The sequence below is a fragment of the Archocentrus centrarchus genome, chromosome 7 (assembly GCF_007364275.1).
Source record: "Archocentrus centrarchus isolate MPI-CPG fArcCen1 chromosome 7, fArcCen1, whole genome shotgun sequence".
In the NCBI taxonomy this organism is placed as follows: domain Eukaryota; kingdom Metazoa; phylum Chordata; class Actinopteri; order Cichliformes; family Cichlidae; genus Archocentrus; species Archocentrus centrarchus.
In genome coordinates this window covers 11753360-11774547 of record NC_044352.1, presented here as the reverse complement: position 1 = coordinate 11774547, position 21188 = coordinate 11753360, and the positions used below count along the sequence as shown (strand labels likewise).

Sequence of the window (21188 nt, the reverse complement as noted above, 5' to 3'; positions counted from 1 at the left end):
AAGCAATTTATTTTTACTAATCAATTTTTTTACTTAAATTATTTTCTACATACTACCTTTGGTTCATAGAACCAGTTTAAAATTAGTCTCAATTAAGTGATGACAATATAAAATTCGATGTAATCCTACACAACTCACCAAAAAAAAAGTGTCCAAACATTTGCATCAATTAAAAAGATTTTACAATTACTCCTCTGCAATCATTTGAAGTGATTTACATGAAAACAAGTGCAATTTCCAATTGACCACACAGATGTAAGTAATCCACAAGGCAAAATCAACAGAACATCACTTCAGTACATGCATCTAGAGAGAACACCACACTTTGGAGTGAGTCTCACATCACTCTTTGTCCATTTCCTTTTTGCATGGCACACTGGGAATAAAGTTACAGTTACAGTGAAACCCTGGCCTGCTCTCAAGTGCAAATGAACTCTAATGGAACAGGTTATGAGCAGATTTAACTTAAAGCACCAGTTTTTCAGTGGAACAGATGCTACTTAACATGGAAGCCTGACTGAATAGAAAGAAACTGGGCAAACTTCAGAGCTACATGATGCATCCAGCACGGCACGCTCAATTTCGTACCAATGTAAGTGTGTCTACTACAGGCATGCAAGAGCAAACACCAATAGCTGAGAAATATATCACATCTCTAGGTGATAATGAAGTTAAAAGGCAGTTTCTGCTATTACACGTATGGATTGAGGAGGCTTTGAGTTACACAGCTGAAGGGGAAAAAAACTGTGATACACAGGTAATTAATCATTCCAAGAACTGGAACTCCACATTAAAAATGTGCAGTGTTACTGTTCTTTGTCATATTTGTGGATAAACCCAAGTGTCTTTCTATTGCTTCCACAGCTAACATTCCTCTTTAATAACACACAATGTCAGTCATAATTTGCAAGTAAACACACTTGCTAAAAAAATAAAGACATAATAAATATTTTAAATGGAGTGTACACTTGCAAGTCACCACCACCAGAGGTCTCCAAAGGACCATTATGAGTGGAAGTGAGTGGAAGATTTCTGTTACAGCCATGCAACCAATAAACTCCTGTCAAAGGCAAGATGACACACCACTAATTCGACATTAGCACACTTTTAGATAAAATGTAACTGACAATTTCTTCATGAAATGTTTCTCCAAGCAGTCTTGAATAAACAAGTCAATCACAGTATGAATTTATGTAACAGACTTATGAATGGATAATGGGAAGTGATACAAATTTAAACTTGCAACTGGCCTGATTAATCCTGATCTACTACAGATTTTAACACACAAGTATCAGTTTTGTAGTAAATCTGATGAATATGCATTAGATTATCAGTACCATAGTTTTTTTTAAATAAATGTCACCTTCTTTGATTGATATGGCTCAAACACAATGTAATAGATCTTAAAAAAAAAACGAAAAACAAACAAAAACCCACATACATACAGGCAATAAAACACACAAAACAAGCTTCAAGTCCACAATGTCTAACCATTATACACAATACATGTGTACAGAGGTAATAGCACTATTAATCTAAGTTGTTTCCTGGCAAGCTACAGAACAATTGAAGACCATAGGTACTGTACTATTACTAGCTGTATAGTCTCAGATCTCTTTCAACCAGAGAACTGGACTGAAAAGTCCAACCTCTCTACAGCCGTGTAAAAGGCACGCTGCCTTCATCGGACATTCAAGCAGAGCACACTGTTTCACAGTACCACAAAAGCATGATCAACATTTTTCAACTCAAACAAAAATATTACACTAGGGAATGACTCGGCCCGTGTGTGTAACCACGGCCCCCTGCTGATAAAATAGCCAGGTGGAAATTGAGATGAATCAGGCTCACCATGAAAGCAGTGGAGGTAAGCTTTTTTTTTTTTTTTTTAAGTGCATTTTTTTCTTGCTTTTCAAATAACACTTTCCACTAAGTGAAAAAAAAAACACACACACACAAGGTCATCTTTTACTTTACAGTAAATAAAAGCAATCATCATTACTACGTCTAGCTCGATGACTGTGAATATGTATATGTGCTACATGTAAATTAGCACTGTTCAGGCAGCATGCTTGACATGTTTTGTAGGAGTATTGGGAGGGACTAGCAGCTGTCTGGCAGTGTCAGTGCATGTGAAAAGAGGTTGCGGCGTGTGATTTAATACTTCTGCAACGCAAACAATGACTAGAGAGAATTAAAGCTTAATAATATGTACCTTTGCATGCTACATGACAAACACCGAAACCACACAATAAGTTTACCGTCCACACTTATTTGGATGAGGAAAAAACCAGAAGAAAGTTGTGTACAGAAGTGAAGAATATCTAGACAGTTTTTTTTTTTTAAAAAAAGTACAATTAATGTACCTATAAGTTAGTTCACTAACTTCCCCATTCAATAATTGTTATAAGGGGCTTTTTTTGGTTGTAATCTCATGAATTAAAAAGTGGGAAGTAATCCGAACACTCAGCTTGGATTCATCATCTTTGAGACGTGTCAGATGTCCAGACATGAATGAGTCATGCTGGCTCCCAAGGTTCAGCCTGACTGATTCCATAACCATTCCTCAGCAGCGACAGGTTCAGAAGTCAAGCACAGAGTAAATTCAGAGGGTAAATGTGGGATCATACTTCCTGACTTCCAGAAGGAGGCGCTCTTTCTCTCTGAGGGCTTGAGTGAGTGCAGCCTTTGCCTCACAGAGCTTTGACTCCAGTGTTGGTCTCTGCAACGAAAGGATTAGTGGATTAGTTAGCTACAGGCCATGCGGGCTGATACCCGATTCTGACAACAGGTGTAATTACACCAACATTACATAACCCTGTGTATTTAAGACACATCTCTCCTTTACTTATCTTAAGTAAGAGGACACTAGTTTTATACCTTTATTTAGGACAGAGCAGTTTACAGTAAACCTAAAAAAATTTGTTAGAAACTATTAATTTAACTCAGCTGAATTTTGAATATGTTGACTCAACTAAAAAATTCAAAGAAACACAACACTTTGAGCCCCAGAAAGCATTATATTAAAGAGTAATACAGTTATATACACAGTACCTCACTCTGCTGTTGGACAGTCAAAGAGTTGTTAGGGTTATCCCAGCCAGCCTTAGGAACATCTGCTGCAGCTTTAGAGTCTCCACCTCCAGCAGCAACCAAAAAGGAAAAAAAGGGATCATCAGTTTCTGTTCATCTTTTTATAAAGCTGTGACAGCTGATGCTGTAAATTTAGGTCTTTGTGGTTTTAAGGTTCATGATCAAGAACCTAAAATTCATCACCATGAACAAAATTCATGCTGAAAAGCAAATCATTTTCTTGCTCACCTCTGACTCTCATGATGCCATCATCGCTACGTTCGAGAACCAGCTCATCTACAATGAATGTGGCTGGGACGGGTTGAGGGGCTGTGGGGTATATTCTGGGGCCATCGTCCTTAAGAAAGAAAGAAAGAAAAAGGTCTAAAGTCTGAAGGAGTTCTAAAGTATTTTAGTGGAGTTTTTGTGATTAAACAGATACCCAGGAGTACTGAGCCCAACAAGGGAGCAACACTTCCCACTGCCATGAGAAAGGAACCTACCTTCATTGTGATGGTCACATTGCTCATGTGTAACTTCACTGGCTGGCCATCAACACTGAATTCATCTTCGAGGAAAGGACCGATGTTAGCAACTGTCGAGGCTAACAATTCAGCCTGACAGTCTTGCACTCTCATATCCAGAAAGCCCAACGATTCAGCCAGAGCAGAGCGCTGAGCTGCAGCTGGTCCCATTTCTGCCCGCATGCACAATGCTGGAGAGCCACTGCTACCCTCCTTCTGGACCGGCAAAACAGGTGCTGAAGAGCAAAAGAGAAAGGTTTGTAAGCCATGTTGAGACTGTAGAATTCAGGATCCAGCGTGCTCTCCAAACATCGACTAATCCGATTCTATTTTTGAGCCGAGAAAATATGTATAGTGCTGTGAAAAAGTATTGCCCCTTATTAATTTCTTAGTTTTTGCACATTTGTCACACATTTCAGATCAACGCGAGCTTGGTCTGCATTGCCAGCAATAAGTCGGACTTGTTTCCAGTGGGTGTTGGACTCTGGCAGAGATGCCTTTTGTCATCAATTCTGTTCATAATTTTTATGGACAGAATTTCAAGGCATAACCAAATGGCTGAAGGCTTCCGCCTTGGTGGCCTCAGAATCACATCTCTGCTTTTTGCAGAATGCACGGTCCTGTTAGCTTCATCAGGTGGTGGTCTCCAGTGATTTCCAGCAGAGTGTGCACTGGCAGGTATGAGAATTATCACCTCTAATCTGAGGCCATAGTCCTCAGCCAGAAAAAGGTGGAGTGCTCACTCTGGGTCAGGGACGAGTAACTGCACCAAGTGAAGGAGTTTATGTATCTTGGGGTCTTTTTCACAAGTGAGGGGAGAGGAAAGCAGCTGCGGTGATGCGGACACTGCCCCGTCCATCATGGTGAAGAGAGATCTGAGTGCAAAAGTGAAGCTGTCAATTTACCAGTCGATCCACATCCCTACCCTCATCTATGGTCACAAGCTTTTGGTAGTGACTGAAAGAATGAGACTGTGGATACAAGCCGCGGAAATGAGCTTCCCCAGAAGGGTGGCTGGCCTCTCCCTTAGAGATGGGTGAAGAGTGCAGTCATTCGACAAGGGCTCAGAGTAGAGCCGCTGCTCCTCCACATCGAAAGGAACCAGTTGAGGTGGTTTGGGTATCTTAACTAGGATGACTTCTGGGTGCCTCTTAGGTGAGGTATTCCAGGCATGTCCTACTGGGAGGAGGCCCTGGGATAGGTGGTGGCTGGGAAGAGGGAGGTCTGGGTTTCTCTGCTTAGGCTGCTGGCCCCCACGACCCGGTCCCAGATAAATGGAAAAAAATAATGGATGGATGGATGATCAGAAACATGTAAGTGTGACAAATATGTAAAAAAAATAAATAAATAAATAAATCAGGAAGGGACAAATACTTTTTCCACAGTTCACATTTTTGCCTGTTTTAGGGGTTCACTTTGCAATTCTCTCAGACTAACCAGAATATTAATCAAACATTTTTTTTCTGAAAATAAATAGCAACATGGGAATAAGTAAACCAGAAAGAAAATTGTCAGCATGTCATCAGTAAACAAACTGAGGTCATGGCATAGATGAGCAGATGAATTAAATCATTTTTCAGCATGACAGGAATAATTCAATTTACCTTGAATGACCCCAGCAAGCAGGTCTGATAGTCTGACATTACCCATCTGTACAGGAGTTACAGTTTGTGCTTCAACAGCCACAACTTGGTCTTCTCCTTTTACTTCAATGGTGCAAGCTGTTCCACTCAGGATCAGCAACAACACTGAGGACTGTAAAACAGTTCAATTTTTACTAAATTAACTTAAAATGTAGTCGACTCCTGAAATTTGTTGTATGCCCACAGTAACCCACCATGTCCTGAGAGACATCCTCGGTACTTTGGGACAGGGAACTGCTAAGATCAGCTGATGAGCCTCCCTCTGTCCCTGGGGCTGGGCTGCCTCGGCTGCCCACAGGCGTGCTGTTGGGACGCATGGACTCCATTCCTGATTCTGTAAACATGACAAAGTTACAGTAGATGTAAGTTACTTGTGCATGCCAATGTCAGAGAAATATGTAGAATCTTGGTAGTGTTTACACACCTGAGTCCAAGAGAACAACAAAATTGTCGCTATCACTATCCATAGAAAGATTTTCATCAGGCAGGCTGCCATCCAAGATAGCACTGTCAAAGGAATGCTGGGAAGGAGACTGCTTCATGGACTGTTGGCAAGTTTCTTCGGAACGCTGAACCTGTTCCCTATGAACATAGACATACACACAACCAGGGATTAAGGGAAAGCCAGTGAAAGCATGGGGTACACAGTATGAGTTCCAGACACACAAACAATATTATGTAGCCAGCTGTCCAGCAGGAGAGAACTAGCACTTACTTTGCCTGTGGACTGAACAATTTGCTCATCCCCGAGCCACGACTCAGCATGCTAAAGGCATCTTTTGTTATTGAAAATGCCCCTTTGGTCAGGTCCAGTGAGGCACTAATGGCATCTTTGGTCACATCCTTGGTGACATTAATGGCACTCGATAGCTCTCCCTCAAGGCTAAAGGTAGACGGCTCCCGGGAGAGGACTACAGACTGTTCAGGTGAGAAGGGAGGAGAGAGAACAGGGGTGTCCTCCTGTGTTATCAGTCTGTTCCCCTCCAGCCCCTCCTCCACAGCCTCACAAGCCTCCTCTACCACCCCATCTTGTTCATCCTGATCAAATGTAACTGTATTGATGGAGGAGATGCCATTTTCTAACCCACTATCATCAAGAACAGCAGCTGAGTGATGAGATGGAGAAATGTCAGAGTCACTTATACTGGGGCTGTCTGTTTCAGGAGTGTGGGGGACCTCTTCCTCAGGCTCTCTGCATGCTGGTGGCAAAAGGAGACCCAATTCCACTGAGTCCATAACAAGGGCAAGACAAACTGTAGCTGTTTTTGTCTTCTGGTCATGAGCCTGCTTAACATCTCGTATATCCTGGCCCAACTCTGCTAACAACCGAGCCATTGCATCCTTCATCCTGAGCAGTGCAACATACTGATAGTGGTTGAGCCACATCTTCACTGGTGTGATTGTGTGGACCAGGAAGTGGACAGAAGCATACGCAGCCTCTTCCCAATGAGGCTCCTGCTCTGAAGAAGCCTGATTGGATCTGCTGGGACTGGAGGAGGAAGACAATGAACTGCTTTTAAAGGCACACGGCTGACACATCCATACAGACATGGCAAAGGGCTCAACAAAAGGCTGGGTTTTGCCTTTGGGGAATCGCCGTGCTCCATCAAAGCCTAGCGTAACACGGGACAGACTGAGAGACCAGATGTCCTGGGATCGTAGCTGCTTTCTGTCCAGAGGCTGGGGTTCCAGCTCTTGAGCATGCTGAAGGAAAGTGGAAGGAATGGGCTGGAAGGCACTCAGGTCTCTGGGGTAAGGGCAAGGTAGTACAGATTGGAAGAAAGCGCAGCTGGCAAACTTTTCACATGTACTGTTTAAGTCCACATTGGAGCCATGAGGGCAGTGGCGGGTGTTACTGAGAACCATCTGGGGTATCGTGACAGACAGGGACTGTGGACGTTCTGGATGGTCCAATATGGATGAATCCAAGGGAATTACGAGCTATAAAATATATAAATAAAAATTAGAGGCTCAGTCTTCTGTACAAAATGCAACAAAGTTTGGTAAAGAAAGGGCTAAAAACAGAAAACATTAATATGGTATAAATCAGTTGAGTGTATTCACCTTAAGCTGAGCTGCATCCATGCGGATGTCTACATGTTCATCAGACTTGTTACTGTCTTGCAAATGGTAGAACGCTTTGACCTGGTCCAGGGTGTATAGGAGTCCCCTGGTGAACAAATTAATCCACAACACACTAGCTGGGTCTACACACAGCATTAGGCTGTTTAACTGGGCATACAGGTTTGAGGTGGGCACTGCAAGAAGGAAGATATGGGAAGTCCAGACAAGTACAGAATTGTATGGAAACTGAACATTAAGAGGCAACAGCGATACAAAATCCATTTTTACAGCTAATGTTGTTAAGTGCATCTAACAAAGACATAACTGACAAAAATATTAGAATTTTGCAAGTAACATAGGATTCAAGAGTAAATGTAACAAGAAAAAAACAAAAACAAATCAGTCTTATTACATAAAACACACCTAAAACAAGTGACACACATACACGCACAGAGTATACAAATACCTGGTAGACTGGGATTATCAGGAAAGTAGTACTCAGTAAACTGCAGATGAACTGCTGGTATGTTGTCTGGTAAACTTTGAGCTTTCCGGTTACAGGATAGCAAAGACTGTGTCTTTTTGTTTTGTCGGCCTCTTGTAGACACCTGAATGTAAAAAAAAGTATTAATGGAAATATTAAAATGAAATAGGATTTATTTTTTCACTAAACTGCCTTATTTGCAAAAAGACACTGAATTACTATCCAGAAGCAGGAGGTTTTAGAAAAAGACCAAGCATTTACAGTTTCTCCTGAATGCTTTATGTTCTAACAAATAAGGAACTACAAGTGACTTAAACCTAAAATAACCCCAGATATGTTCTTTCATGATGAAACGTGTAAAATGTCTGAGGTGAATATGCAGAACTAGCCTGAATGAGTAATTTGAGGTGGCAAGGGGTTTTCTCTGTTCCAAATGAGTGGCATTACAGCTGACAAAATGAGTCACTTATATACCATTCTACTTATATACCATTAATAACTTAGCCTGTCACACTGAGGATGCAATACTGTGATTGTCATATTTGCAATTATATCACTGTCTCTTCTATTACCACAGTTCAAGCAGGCAATCTGATGCCCTGAGTTGATGAACTAATATGTAATTGGCCATTTCACATGGCACCCAATGGCCATGTGACATGGTCTGTAAGAGACTTTTGGTTCCTCTATAAGCCCTGTCAAACACATGACTCCAAGACTGCAAACTGGCCAGACCCTTTTCTGGTTTGAACCAACTGCAAGTACAACCTAGTACAATGCCTGACTGCTTCAACTTAGGATTAGGGAGTCAGTGAAGAGTGAGGCTTCTGTTAAGAGCGAGTAAATCAAATGAGATGATGATAAAAGCTTGCCTGGTGAATGTCCACATCATCCATCCTGATCACCACACAGCTAGACCGCAACTTCTTCAGTGACCCTGAGGCAGCGGAGCTCTTGCTGGCTGCCTGCTCTTTTTCAGATGAATTTGACTTGGGACTTGGCTGTCCATCTGAAGTATAAAGAGTAAATGCTCAGTTGCAAGCTAAAATGGCACAGTTCTCCACACGTAAGCATAAACCCAATAAAAATTTGCAGCTAAAAATCTGTGTCTTGCTGTAAAATAAATACAGTCATTCATATGGTGAATGGTCACATCTGTAGTTTGTGTAGTATGCTATACATTGATTCATATGGTGAATGGTCACATCTGTAGTTTGTGTAGTATGCTATACATTGATTCATATGGTGAATGGTCACATCTGTAGTTTGTGTAGTATGCTATACATTGATTCATATGGTGAATGGTCACATCTGTAGTTTGTGTAGTATGCTATGAAAAAGGAGGCAAAAAGTAATTCATCTGTGCACGAGTACTGTAATGCCATCACATCTATAGTTTCAAAACAATCTTAACTAAGCACCAGCTAGTTTTTCAGGAGCCCATTACATGGACTTCATCAGCAGAAAGTTTATGGTGTTACTATTGAATTGAAGCTGTGGACCTGTGCTCAGCAGCTGTTAAGATCCTGTTCTTGTCTGTGCCACTTTAAACATGTCAGCATACCAACAGATTTCACTCAAAAACTGCTGATAAAGTGATGTCACATGGTTAAAAGCATGTGTGTGTTTGGGACTCAGCCTGAAAGAAAGTTTAAGAACTATAACAAGAAAACCAGTACCTTAATTCTGACTCATACCTTGTACTGTCTTTGAAGGGGAGTCCTTTGCCGACTGGGAAATTTCAGTATGTGGACCAGGGAACCCAGAAGCCTCAACTCTTCTCTGGTATTCTTGTAGTAGTTTCCCAGCCCACTGAGCCTGGGCATCCATGGCTCCACTGTGACGTTCCCAGTGCCGACACCCCTCAGCTGTACAAGTGCAGCAACAAGAAGCAGTAACGATTCTGAAGTCAGTCCACACTTAAATTTAGAAATTAAAATTTGTTCTACTGTGTAAATAGTTAAACAAAACAATGACACAAAAATGAAAGTATATATATATATATATATATATATATATATATATATATATATATATATATATATATATATATATAAAAACAAAAAATAAGATAATAGACCACAGAGAATCATGCAATGAAGGTTTTCTTGAACAGAACCAGAAAAAAAGTCAAAATCAGGTGAAACCAATAACATGGAAATTGATCAAAATTTAAATTCAAGTAAATTATTTATATTTATTTATATGCTTTAAGCTTATATGTAAATCCATTCAACCATTTTCTTCCACTTATCCAAATCAGGGTCACGGGGGGCTGGAGCCTATCCCAGTTGCCAGGGGTACAACCTGGACAGGTCACCAGTCTTTTGCAAGGCTACCACAGAGAGACAGACAACCGTTCGCACTCACATTCACACCTATGGGCAATTTAGAATCACCAATTAACCTAACCGCACTAAATGCAGGTCTTTGGACTGTGGGAGGAAGCTGGAGTTAATAGAGAGAACCCCTTACATGTGAATTTCCAATAAATTGTTTATATTTTGCAAAAATATCTACAATATATTTCTGATGCAAGCCTATAACCAAATACCATTCAGTCAATGGCAATGGTTCCTGTTCTCTGAGGCTGTATAGTGATGTAACGTCAGTTTAAATTCATCTTAGCACAACAGAGATATTTACTTGATTTAAGTCTATAACACAAAAAAGCAAAGGAGTCAATACTTTTAAAAGTCAGTGTTCATACTATACAGTATCCACAGTCCTGGATATTTAAGGCGCGCGCTTGTGCACCATAGCACGCCTAAACCTTCGCTGACAAAAGTGAAAAATACTGCCCACACATCACTGTGTACAGCGCACCTTGCAGCAACCTTTATGAATGGGGGAAATCCCCACCAGCAATCAGCCAATCATGCTGAATGAGTGTATGAACATGGCTCGACACATCTGTGACCTAGACGGTGGACAACAAAATCAGCTCTCAAGGTGTTAATGCGTAAAAGAGGTGGGGAAAGAGCTTGTTGCCGCAGTGAGTAATCAGCCTCAGCCCACCCCCCCCCCCCCCCCACCCCCCCCAAAAAAAAAAATTCATTAATTCTTAATGAATTGGATAAACAAAATGAAACATTTTTTTCATACTTTATTTTAATGAGCTCCAAGAGTGGCTGCTGTTCTACATTCAACATTCCCCAGAGAGTAACAGCACTGAGAACAGTCTCCCATGCCATTAGTCTGTTTGAACAATAATCCTCCTAAGAGTTAGTCCTGAATGAATGCTGTGGCTCCAGCGAGAGGAGTGCAGAGCCTCAGGGTAAAGTGCAGCTAAAAAAAATAAAGAATCAGTCACACTCACCAGGTCTGTGGACGGGATAGTAGTCAAAACCTAGCTTCCTGAAGGTCAGCTGCATGGCACCCTGCAAGCCTGGTGGGGGAGGCTCATCTATGTAATGTCACATGACAAGAGTTTTCAACCAGCCTGCCAATAATTACCCTTCAAATGCTGAACAGCTTCATTTAAGTGACTACTATGAGCATATAACAGAACACAGATAGATTTAGTTGCAAGACAGCAGCACTTGGTGAGATACTTCCTTCTAACCTTCATCCATTGAAGAACTGTCATTGCATATGTGTAAGTCTAAGCGTGATATGAAGGTATGGTAAGAAGACTCCTTGACATCAAAGAGATCAAAGTATTGGCTCATGTTGCTGGGGGTGCCTGCAGGAGCAGTTTGAGGTTCTGTCCACAGGCTCTGGAGGCCAGGAGATGGTGGTGCAGTCTAAACCACAGAAGAGGCAATACATTAAAACTTACCAAGATGATTTCACAAAAATCAAAAAAATATCTTACAGTGCATAAAGATGGAAACAAATGCTAATTTTGTCCATTATTAGTAAGCATATTTTAGTTGCTGCAACATAACTTTTTTACATACTATATATGAATGATTCGTATTATAGGCAACAAACAGACTGTGTTTAAGTTTAATGTCTTGCATTTTTTGTGGTACTTGTGCATGTAAATAGTATATAAATAGTGAAACAATATTTGAATTATTCTCACTAAATATTTGGGAATTTTTATCAGTACATGTTTGTTATATTTTGGGGTCCCTGTCAGTTTAACACTCTTAAATGACAAGTCAGCTATAAAGCTGAGTTTCTTTTGAAATAAAAATAAAACAGCAAGTAAGAAAGGGGTGAGACCTGCAAGGATTCGGCAGCCATGCTCTTTCTCTGCTGTGCAGATTTCTCCATTGCCTCGCTGAGCGATTTGGCATAATGGATGATGGCTTTGAGCTGAGAGTCCGTCAGCACCCACAGAAGGTCATCCAAAATGAAAAGGAGCTTTGACGCCAGCACATTACAATCCTTTATCTGGATAAAACAATTAAAAAATAAGGACTTTTGACTTTCATTTTTTTAAACTGATGGTTTCATGTTTCTAATCTATATCCAGTTCTCTGAGGGAAAAGTTGATGGAAGGATCAAATACAGTCTTACCCTGCGTTTAAGAGCAATGCGGATGCGTCCCTGGTTGGTGATGAGTCTTAGAGGGGTGCTACCAAGGTCTTGGTCATCACTCTCAATGGCATCTGCCTCAATTCGCAGAGTTTGCCAGTTGATTTCTTTGAATGTCAACACCTGAATGAAAATTAAGCATATCAAACAATCAAGCTATAACCAAATAAAAAAAATTTTTTTAAAAATTGCAAGAATAAAATAAAACCATACTGTGACAGTTACATGGAATGATTGTTACCAAAGAGAAAAGACAACAGAAACACTTCTTTCAAGTGGATTACAAACTCTCATTCTGAAAGGTTGTTTATCCCAAAAATAGTCTCTGCAGCTACCAAAACTAAACATGCAACTTGTTTACATCATTTTTGGCAGGCTTAATGAGTAAACACGACTTCTGTGGTGGATCATTATAGTCAGTACTACATTACATGACATAAATGGAGAGTGATAAAGCTGTGTTGGAGGAGAAATAAAAGTGTTTGCGTGTGTATAGCACCTCTCCTCTCTTTGGGTCAGTGATGCGGGTGTAGCGAAGGTCACTACGTTGCCATTTGGGGTTGAGGCTGTTGCCTTGTAGTTGCCAGAGCTCAAAGGAAGCATGGAAGGCCTTAGCCTGGACTTTGATGGTAATCGAATTGATCCGAACAGACATGCCCTCTACTACTTTTTCAGCAAAGCCATACTCACTGTCAATACACATGACATGGGATATGGTACAGTACATACACCAAATATGTTGGCTTAACGCAAAATTTGTGAAGGCTTACCTCTGGCCTGCTGTTATAGCTATGGGAGAGGGGCCATTGGGTGGACGAGGTTCTTCGCATGTCCTCATCTCTACCTCTACCTTATCTAAGAACTACACATGAGGAAATACACAAGACAAAACACACAGACAAAAGTCAGCATGCAAGTAAATTAGGGATGCAGCCAAACATTTACCAGTGATAAAAATCATAATCTTTACGTGCTTATCAATCAAACAAATAGCAAAACAGGATACTGCTAGTGTCTTCCTAGCGTGAGGTTATTTTGGATTAAAGATGAAGGGGAAGCTTAATGTTGCAGAAATGTGCATGAGGTCTGAAAAGACCAAAATAACACAATTCTTACCAGGCAGATGGGGCTTGTTTTCAACTTTGTCCATTGTATCTGAAAAGACAGGACAGCAGGGTCAACAGTGTCAGTCACAAACACTTGCCACAGAATTCTGCATTTTCATCATTCACAAGTGCACAGTGAGAAGCAAGCTCACACAATGTGACACAGCAGCTGTGACAAAAACCGGCACGCTGCAATATTTATGCACTACAAATTAACTGGAAAAGTTTAAGATAGTTCTAAACATCATGTCTGTCTAGTACGGGAACGCAGTAACTGAAGTGTTACAGGTCATGGTATCACTTGGGATAAACAACAGATTTCAGGCAAGCACATGGTGTGTTAGGCTGCAGCTGACATTTGTTAATTAGCACTCAGCATTAAGTATTACTAAGGCTTACAAGAATGTCGATAGATGTGGTCATAAACTAAAGTATTGAACAAAGCAAAATGCTGACCTGTTAGTGACCCTACAGGGAAAGTAAGGGAGTTACCACGGGCAACAAGGTCCACCCTTTGGGAACCGTGAACGCATCTAACAGTTGCTGTTAGCAGCTTAGTTGACTGACAGCTCAAGCATCTATCATTCCACAGCAATCAGCAAAACTGATTTTTTTTTTTTTTTTAAATCAGTAATAATAATTCATTGCTCAGTGCTGCAGTCATTCTTCATATTTATGCAGGCTGCAACACTGGCCTGGTGCACTTTTGAAAATAGTAAGAAAATATGATAAAAACTGAAAAAGTAAATGTGTGAGACATTGCTCAAAATGAAGTCATATGATTAGAGCTACAGACTTGTCTTGTATAATCAAAAACATTTTTGTTTTCTACATTAAATCTAACTTTTAAGATATCTCAAAGGGAAGTTGGTATCCCACTTGAATGTTGTTGGGCTTTTTTGAGAACACATCAGATATCCTGAGAGCTAAATATACACTAACCACTGTATCTCAGGATCACTCTAGCCTGTGGGCTTTGGTGTCCCTCTGAATCATGGCTTGCCTGTCTATTATCAACAAACAGTACTGGTCTGAAGGATCACAATTTGCAGCAGTGCCTCTAGTAGTGCTCATCTTTGTGATCCTTCCACTGCTCATTTCCTCTAAGATTCAATGCACTGTGAATGCCAAAAAACAATTTCTGAGGGATTAATAAGCACAATATACTTTTGCTGCATTTTTAAAAAGAACTATGAGACAATGTGCGCACACTCTGTCACACCTTTGCATTACTAAACACAACAATCCCCCCGTTAGACTAGTTATAGGGGTCAATATTAACATACCCTGATGGCAGCTTTATTGCAGTAGACCCGGGTGACAGCCAGCCAGGTAGGCAGATCAAGCATGTTCTGCAGCACCTCTTCATCAAGCTCGAGGTTAGACAACTGCCCCTCCCCCTTTAGAGTACTCAGATTGATTTTGTCCGGGGACAGATTCTTGGTAAACCTGAGGAAACCAGATGAACAGTTCAAATGATTTCGAGTGAATACATACAGCGTAAATCTGGAAACAGTTTAAATAAGGTATGTTAGGGAAACACCAGCATATGCCACTGATGATCTGGGAGACAGAAATAACTCAAATTGAATAATGCAAATATGGAGTCAAGATGTTTCTGAAGTAGTGCAACTGGATGAGTCATCCTGAGGCAATAGCATCCTTAATAGAGTCATCCAGCTGCACTCTCATCTAGAGTACCCTCTTCAAAGGTTCTAAGGTAGCAGGCTCCAAAAGCCAGGAATAAAATTCAGTCTGCTCAGGGTGAATACAGCATAGCAAATAGCAGCAATAGCAGAGTATTGGAGAACTGATTTTTTATTTCACCTATAATACATGGCTGAAACACTGCTCTGAAATATCTGTGTGACATTTCAGTTACCAACTGTGAGACACTGCTCAAAATGAAGTCATATGATTAGCGCTACAGACTGCAGGATGCTATTTAAACTACAACACTTAACATAATCAGATCTGATAACATGCTGCTCCTGATAAAGGTGAGAATCCAGTGACCTCAAGCTTCCTTTTCATATGAAGCAATAAAATAGCAGCTCTACATCCACTGCTTACGAAACCTGCTCTGCTGCTTTTCACATGAACCCTGACACCCTTCAATGAGTCAAGCCTAAGGCATAGACCTAGTTCACATGTCTGAAAATACAATACAACGTTGACATAACAGTACAAGGTTGTTCAAGGTTATGCAAACAGCCAAAAGGCCAACTGTTTAGCTAACAATACCAGAACTGTTAAACAGTAAGTATGGAAGGATGAGTAGTTAACTAAACAGTTAACTTTTATCTGGCTTAAGAAGTCGGGTTTGGTCAATTACGTGCTCCATCTGTATCTTTAACTTCTTGTCATTACCTTGAATGCATAGCAGGCAGACCAGGGTCAGGAGATTTGACCGATTATGAAATGACTACACTGTTATATGACAACTGCTTCACTGAGTCAGATACTCACAAGGAAATAAGGCTGCAGCTATCGATTATTTTAGTAATCAAGTATTCTATCAATTATTCCATCAATTGATACTTTTGTCTTATTAATGAGCAATAATAAATATTTAAAAGAGAAAAGAAAAACAGGTCCTTTAATACATGAACTGCTCATTGGTTTCCATTTTAGAAACTGCTAGAAATAGTTTTAACTACATACATCTGTCCAAAAAAACTAAACCCTTTCAATGTATTTACATGCCATGTTCAATTTATTTTTAAAAGAAAACATTGCACATGACTTAAACTAAGGTATAAAATAAAACAGCCCTTACTGTTCTCTTGGAAAGCTTTCTTACCTTAGTGGGAAGCAAAAAAGGAGTTCTGACAGCACTGCATCACCTGGATGAGGTAAATTTTGGTGTGTGTTCTTGTGCGCGCATGTCTGCTAGTGAATGAGTCAGTATGTGTGTCTGTAAGCCTTTAAAGGCGCATGAAGAAAAGCAAGCATAACATTCTCAGAGCGGAGGTGTGTCCTGTGCTTATAACATATTAAAAAATTATGTCAATTAATGTTAATAATAATTCAGTGCCCAAGGTCTGTGGTTCAGTATTTCACTGGCCCATGTATATTTTGGCCTATGAGAAAAGGAAAAAAAGAAAAAAATTTTTTTTATATTTTACAGATTAATATTAGTATTATATATGACTCTAAATCTGCAAAATGTTTCTAAAGCCTTGAAATAAATATGGTCTAGTACACCCCATGTCCCCCTTTAGATTCACCCCTGCTTGTTGCAGGTATCACTGCCATAGAAAATGAGATGTCTGCCATCAGCCTTCAGTAAGTTTTCGATGTTGATTACAGGCACTGCTGTTCTGGACACCAGAAAAAAAAAAAATCACTCCACCTGAGCTCACCTTCTCAGTAACGGCTCCGCCTCTTTGCGCTTTGCCGTGTGTGCATGTAGACAGACTTTACATTAAACTGTGACAGGATGATGATCACTGCTGCTGTTGTGTTATCAGTCCTTTTGTTGAAAAACTGGGGCCTACACAGGCTTAATGAACTTTTTATTCACACACGTGCTCCTTAATACGTTTCTATTTCAGGTTTATTTTTTGTCACAAATATGGGTGAAACGCTCACACTTACATGGCGACACCTGAGTGCTACAAATCCACGGATTAAACAAAGCATTAAAAAAATGTGTTGAGGATTTTTTTTTTATAATCAAGTTATTTTAGTTACTCAATGAATCACTGCAGCCCTACACAGAACACTAAAAATGATACTGAATTACAGAAAAGAATGTAAAATGCTTTAAAGCAGGGGACGAGCATATAATTAAGGTCTGGACAAAACAAACAGACTTAGTGGATGGTGGTATAACCCCTTTGGTCAACATGTACATAACTGTGAATATCACTTTTTTGTAGTTTGCACTGTCATTAATTTTCTGACATCTCCTACCTAAAATGATTCTATGGGCAGAAGATGAATTTTATTCCACCAAAATTTCTATAACATGACTGAAGGGATTAAGTTAGTAATTGCCTTTTCTCAATTATATATTTTTTAAATGATAAATTGTTTTGTTTTTCTTGACACGAGCTGTATTTGCTAATATTCGGATGTTTATTCTGTTTTGATGGCTACAACAGAATAGGCTGAAACTGAAGAGGACAGATTAAATGTACAGTAGTGTGCTCTTTTTCATTCTTTTAGTGCTTGCAGGATGTATAAAATGTTCCCATGGGCCACCCACCACTGGCCAGCAGGCTGCACTTTGAGGTTTTAAGTGATTTCTGTCAACAGCAGGTTGCAAAGATGCAACTGAAGAGACAGTTGAATCATTTCACATCATAAAACAAGCTATGGCAAAAATAATGATGCGCTTGCATGTCGACCTTCTATGTCCACTGTGTCCTTTCTTCTGCAAAAATTTGCTTTAATTATTCAGTGCCAGAGGCAATAACTAGGATGAGAATAGCAGTCAAATGGAAAGCCTCTAACTGAGCAGACATCAATTGTCCAGGCTCATGAACTTTAGTCTTTACCCCATTTAGTTTATATGACCTTTTATACACATTTCATCATTCCTCTCCCACCCAAATTAATTTCTCAACAACTGTAAGCAGTAACAAACAGACAATAGCTGACCCCCCTCCCCCTTTACACACACACACACACACACACACACACACACACACACACACACACACAAAGAAAAAAAGTTGAGTGTGCATCACAAAATCAGAGGCCGTATGTCTCCTGAGGATGTAAAACCAGGTCAGATGTAGAGAGTATATTGTTAGTAAATGATAAATACTGTATACTCTAAGTATGCGTGATGGACAGTCTGAAACAAACAGTAGGGATATTCCTCACAACTCTTATAGCAAACATGGACTGATAATAATTCATTCATTTATTACGGCTTGGGATAGTCATGCTTTTAACCATCCTGATAAATCTGTATCCAGTACAAGGGCAGATAAAAGGCAGTGTACTTCCACCATAACATTGCCGGTCTGGAGCTTTGGTTTCGTTTTTTCATGTTTTTTATGCCGTGAAGGTGCCATTTATCGACATACTGATAATAAATTCATTCAATATGCGAAATATGTCTTAAAAATAACTGACAAACCTCATTCCTGATCCCTAAATAAATAAAATTACTTCACATTCCTTGACTGTCATCCCATAAATAGAGTGATTTTTGTCACATCCCCCTTATTATATTTCATCCTAGTGAAATAAAATACAAAGTAAACGGTATGGACGAAGACATATTAAAGAAAGGCGTATGTAGTCTATAATGCTAACAATAATACATACGATTGAGAAAGTCCATTGCGATTCTGCTTCATTCACTGTCCCCTTAAAACCTCTAACCGTTATTTTCAAATTGCTGAAAATGTGGAGCGTTAAACCAACGCAGATGACAAATAGCAGCCAACTAGCGTTTGCTGTGGCTGTGAGCAGCAACGTTACAACCATCCAGATGGGCTAACTGGCTAACACTAACCCAAACCTGACACTTACCTTGACAAATGTTTCAGGATTTGCTTTTTAATAATCCCAGCCATTTCTGACAGTTAGTGTCGAACAATGTCGGCAGTTTTCCTACATAAATAAACATATGTTAGCTTGCAGGGACCTCTATATTGTACACAGCACTAGCTGTGTACATCTTAAACGCTGCAGGGACAGCACAGTACAGGAGAGACTAGCTGCTAAACACTAGACAGAAGCTAACCCCCTTTTCGTTCACACGCACGCGCACTAAGAAACAGCTCGACCGAGAAAACAAAGCTGCGCCAATAACACAATGCTGCCATCTGCTGGATGCTCAGGGGAAGTGCGAAGACAGGTGGGCAGACGGGTGACTGAAGCTGTTTGATCCCACAAAATATTTAATTAAATTAGAAATAAATATTACCGACTGGAACTGCTTAGCCGTTATGTGTTACTTACTTACGCCATAAAATTTCGTAAATATATATTTCAGACTTTCAAACCCCATATACTGCATCAACTAGGTAATATGTTAACATCCAAGGGCATGACCTAATGCAGCTATTGCAGCTGAAAGTGCATTTCTATCTTGTACTTAAACAATGGCTCTCTTCTTTTAAGCCAGACCACTGCAACAACTGTATTTTTCTGCTGGGAAATGTCAAAATGTCTTTCCTGACAGCTTACTGGCATGCACAAAGGCACATTGTGTGTTAGGTAATATTATGGCTGTTTAGATTCCTGGCTTCCTTGTTCGATTGCCGCTTTTCATTTGGTCATTGCCTTGTACCCGTTTCCTCTAAAATGGTTGAATGGCATCAACTGTTGGATAACATGCATCAGATATCCATTCCCTTAACATTCAGTAGCAGTAGCCTCTCTTGATGAATTATGGGGAAAATTAATTTAAAACTGTGCTATATTTGTAAAGGACTTCTATACATGGAAGTTGAAGCCAGGATTACTGATTTGTTTATGGGTCTATGTGCAAAATAGGATCTACGGTGTGTTTTTTTACAGGGGTCTCTTGTCTACAGAGATTTATTCATAAATTTTTTATACATTCTTTACAACTACATAGTCCCATTCTCCTTACAGCCCTAACTATTGCCAAGAAGGCCATCGCTCTGAACTGATAATCAAAACCCAATTTAAATATTGAGCAGTGTAAGAATCTTGTTATATATGTACTATATATGTAAGTGTGTAGGTTCTCAGTCATCCAGGTCATAGCAGTCTCTGGAGCTTGAACTGAAGAAGCCTTTTGGATGAGAGGTGAAACATCTTCAAGAAAAAGAAAGAAGTCCAGTTGCCCTTTTTTCAAGCTCCAGAGACTATATGTGTAAGTGTTTGAGCATATGTATGTACTAATGGATATATATACTCTTTAGAATCAGAGTATAGCATTAAGTCATTTAAACTTATGGCATATTGATCTGGTCAGTTAAGTAGCAGAGGGGGTTGTTAATCAGTTTCAGCTGTGATGGTGTTAATGAAATTAACAACAGGTGCACCACAGAGGCAACAATGAGACAACCCCAAAACAGGAATGGTTTTACAGATGGACACCACTGACATTTTCCCCTCCTTGTCTGTTCTGTTTTTTTCACTAGTTTTGCATTTGGCTAGGGTCAGTGTCACTACTGGTAGCATGAGGCGATACCTGGACCATACAAAGGTTGCACAGGTGGTCCAACTCCTCCAGGATGGCACATCAATATGTGCCATTGCCAAAAAGTTTGCTGTGTCTTCCAGCACAGTCTCAAGAGCATGGAGGAGATTCCAGTGTTAGGGTTACCCCATAAAATGAAGAAATTATCTGTTTTGCAAGCATCTTTATTGTATGTACATCATAATCAATCCAGTCCTTGTCGGCTACTTAAAATATCTTTATAGAACCCTAGTGTTATATTTGTTGCAATTTCCTCTGCCCTCTTGGTGGGATCTCTCTCTGGGGGGAAAAAAGACATTTTAATGTCAATTACAATTTTTACCCTGATAAAGAATGTATAAAAATCACTTTGCCAAAAAGTGATGGCCACTACTACCTTGTGGCAGGAATGTTTCTTGCTGAAAATGACTTATCCTTCATGTAAGATATGTTTGACATATGTTTCACAGATTACAGGCCAAAAAGTCATTTACAACACTTTAAATACAGCCATTTTTTCTTTTTTGCAAATACTGGAAATCACTTTTTGGCACAACACCCATTACCGTGGAGCCCAGTTGGCATTTTAGAATATCAGAATTGGCAGGCCCACCATTGGCCCACCTGTGCTTTTCACAGATGAGAGCAGGTTCACCCTGAGCACACATGACAGATGTGGAAGGCTCCTTA

At 40.0% G+C, this 21188-nt stretch overlaps 1 protein-coding gene across 4 annotated transcripts; it reads right to left on the bottom strand.

Annotated features, from left to right (window-relative positions):
- Positions 1 to 20: 20 nt before the first annotated feature.
- bltp3a (bridge-like lipid transfer protein family member 3A) lies at positions 21 to 19120 on the bottom strand. Of its 4 annotated transcripts, none has more exons than XM_030733210.1 (21): positions 18875 to 19120; positions 14668 to 14830; positions 13392 to 13430; positions 13046 to 13137; positions 12775 to 12964; positions 12258 to 12398; positions 11961 to 12131; positions 11353 to 11533; positions 11107 to 11193; positions 9485 to 9655; positions 8660 to 8796; positions 7770 to 7911; positions 7304 to 7497; positions 5955 to 7180; positions 5664 to 5821; positions 5434 to 5573; positions 5201 to 5351; positions 3576 to 3832; positions 3322 to 3430; positions 3055 to 3143; positions 21 to 2722 (listed from the first exon to the last, which is right to left on the bottom strand). In XM_030733210.1, the coding sequence occupies exons 1-21, from the start codon at positions 18916 to 18918 to the stop codon at positions 2606 to 2608; spliced, it is 3999 nt and encodes a 1332-aa protein (XP_030589070.1). In that variant the 5' UTR covers positions 18919 to 19120; the 3' UTR covers positions 21 to 2605. The 4 variants fall into 4 exon arrangements, with proteins under 4 accessions (XP_030589070.1, XP_030589073.1, XP_030589072.1 ...); XM_030733211.1 differs by having other exon boundaries at positions 22 to 2722; positions 3055 to 3140; XM_030733213.1 differs by lacking the exon at positions 14668 to 14830 and having other exon boundaries at positions 18875 to 18929.
- Positions 19121 to 21188: the final 2068 nt, after the last annotated feature.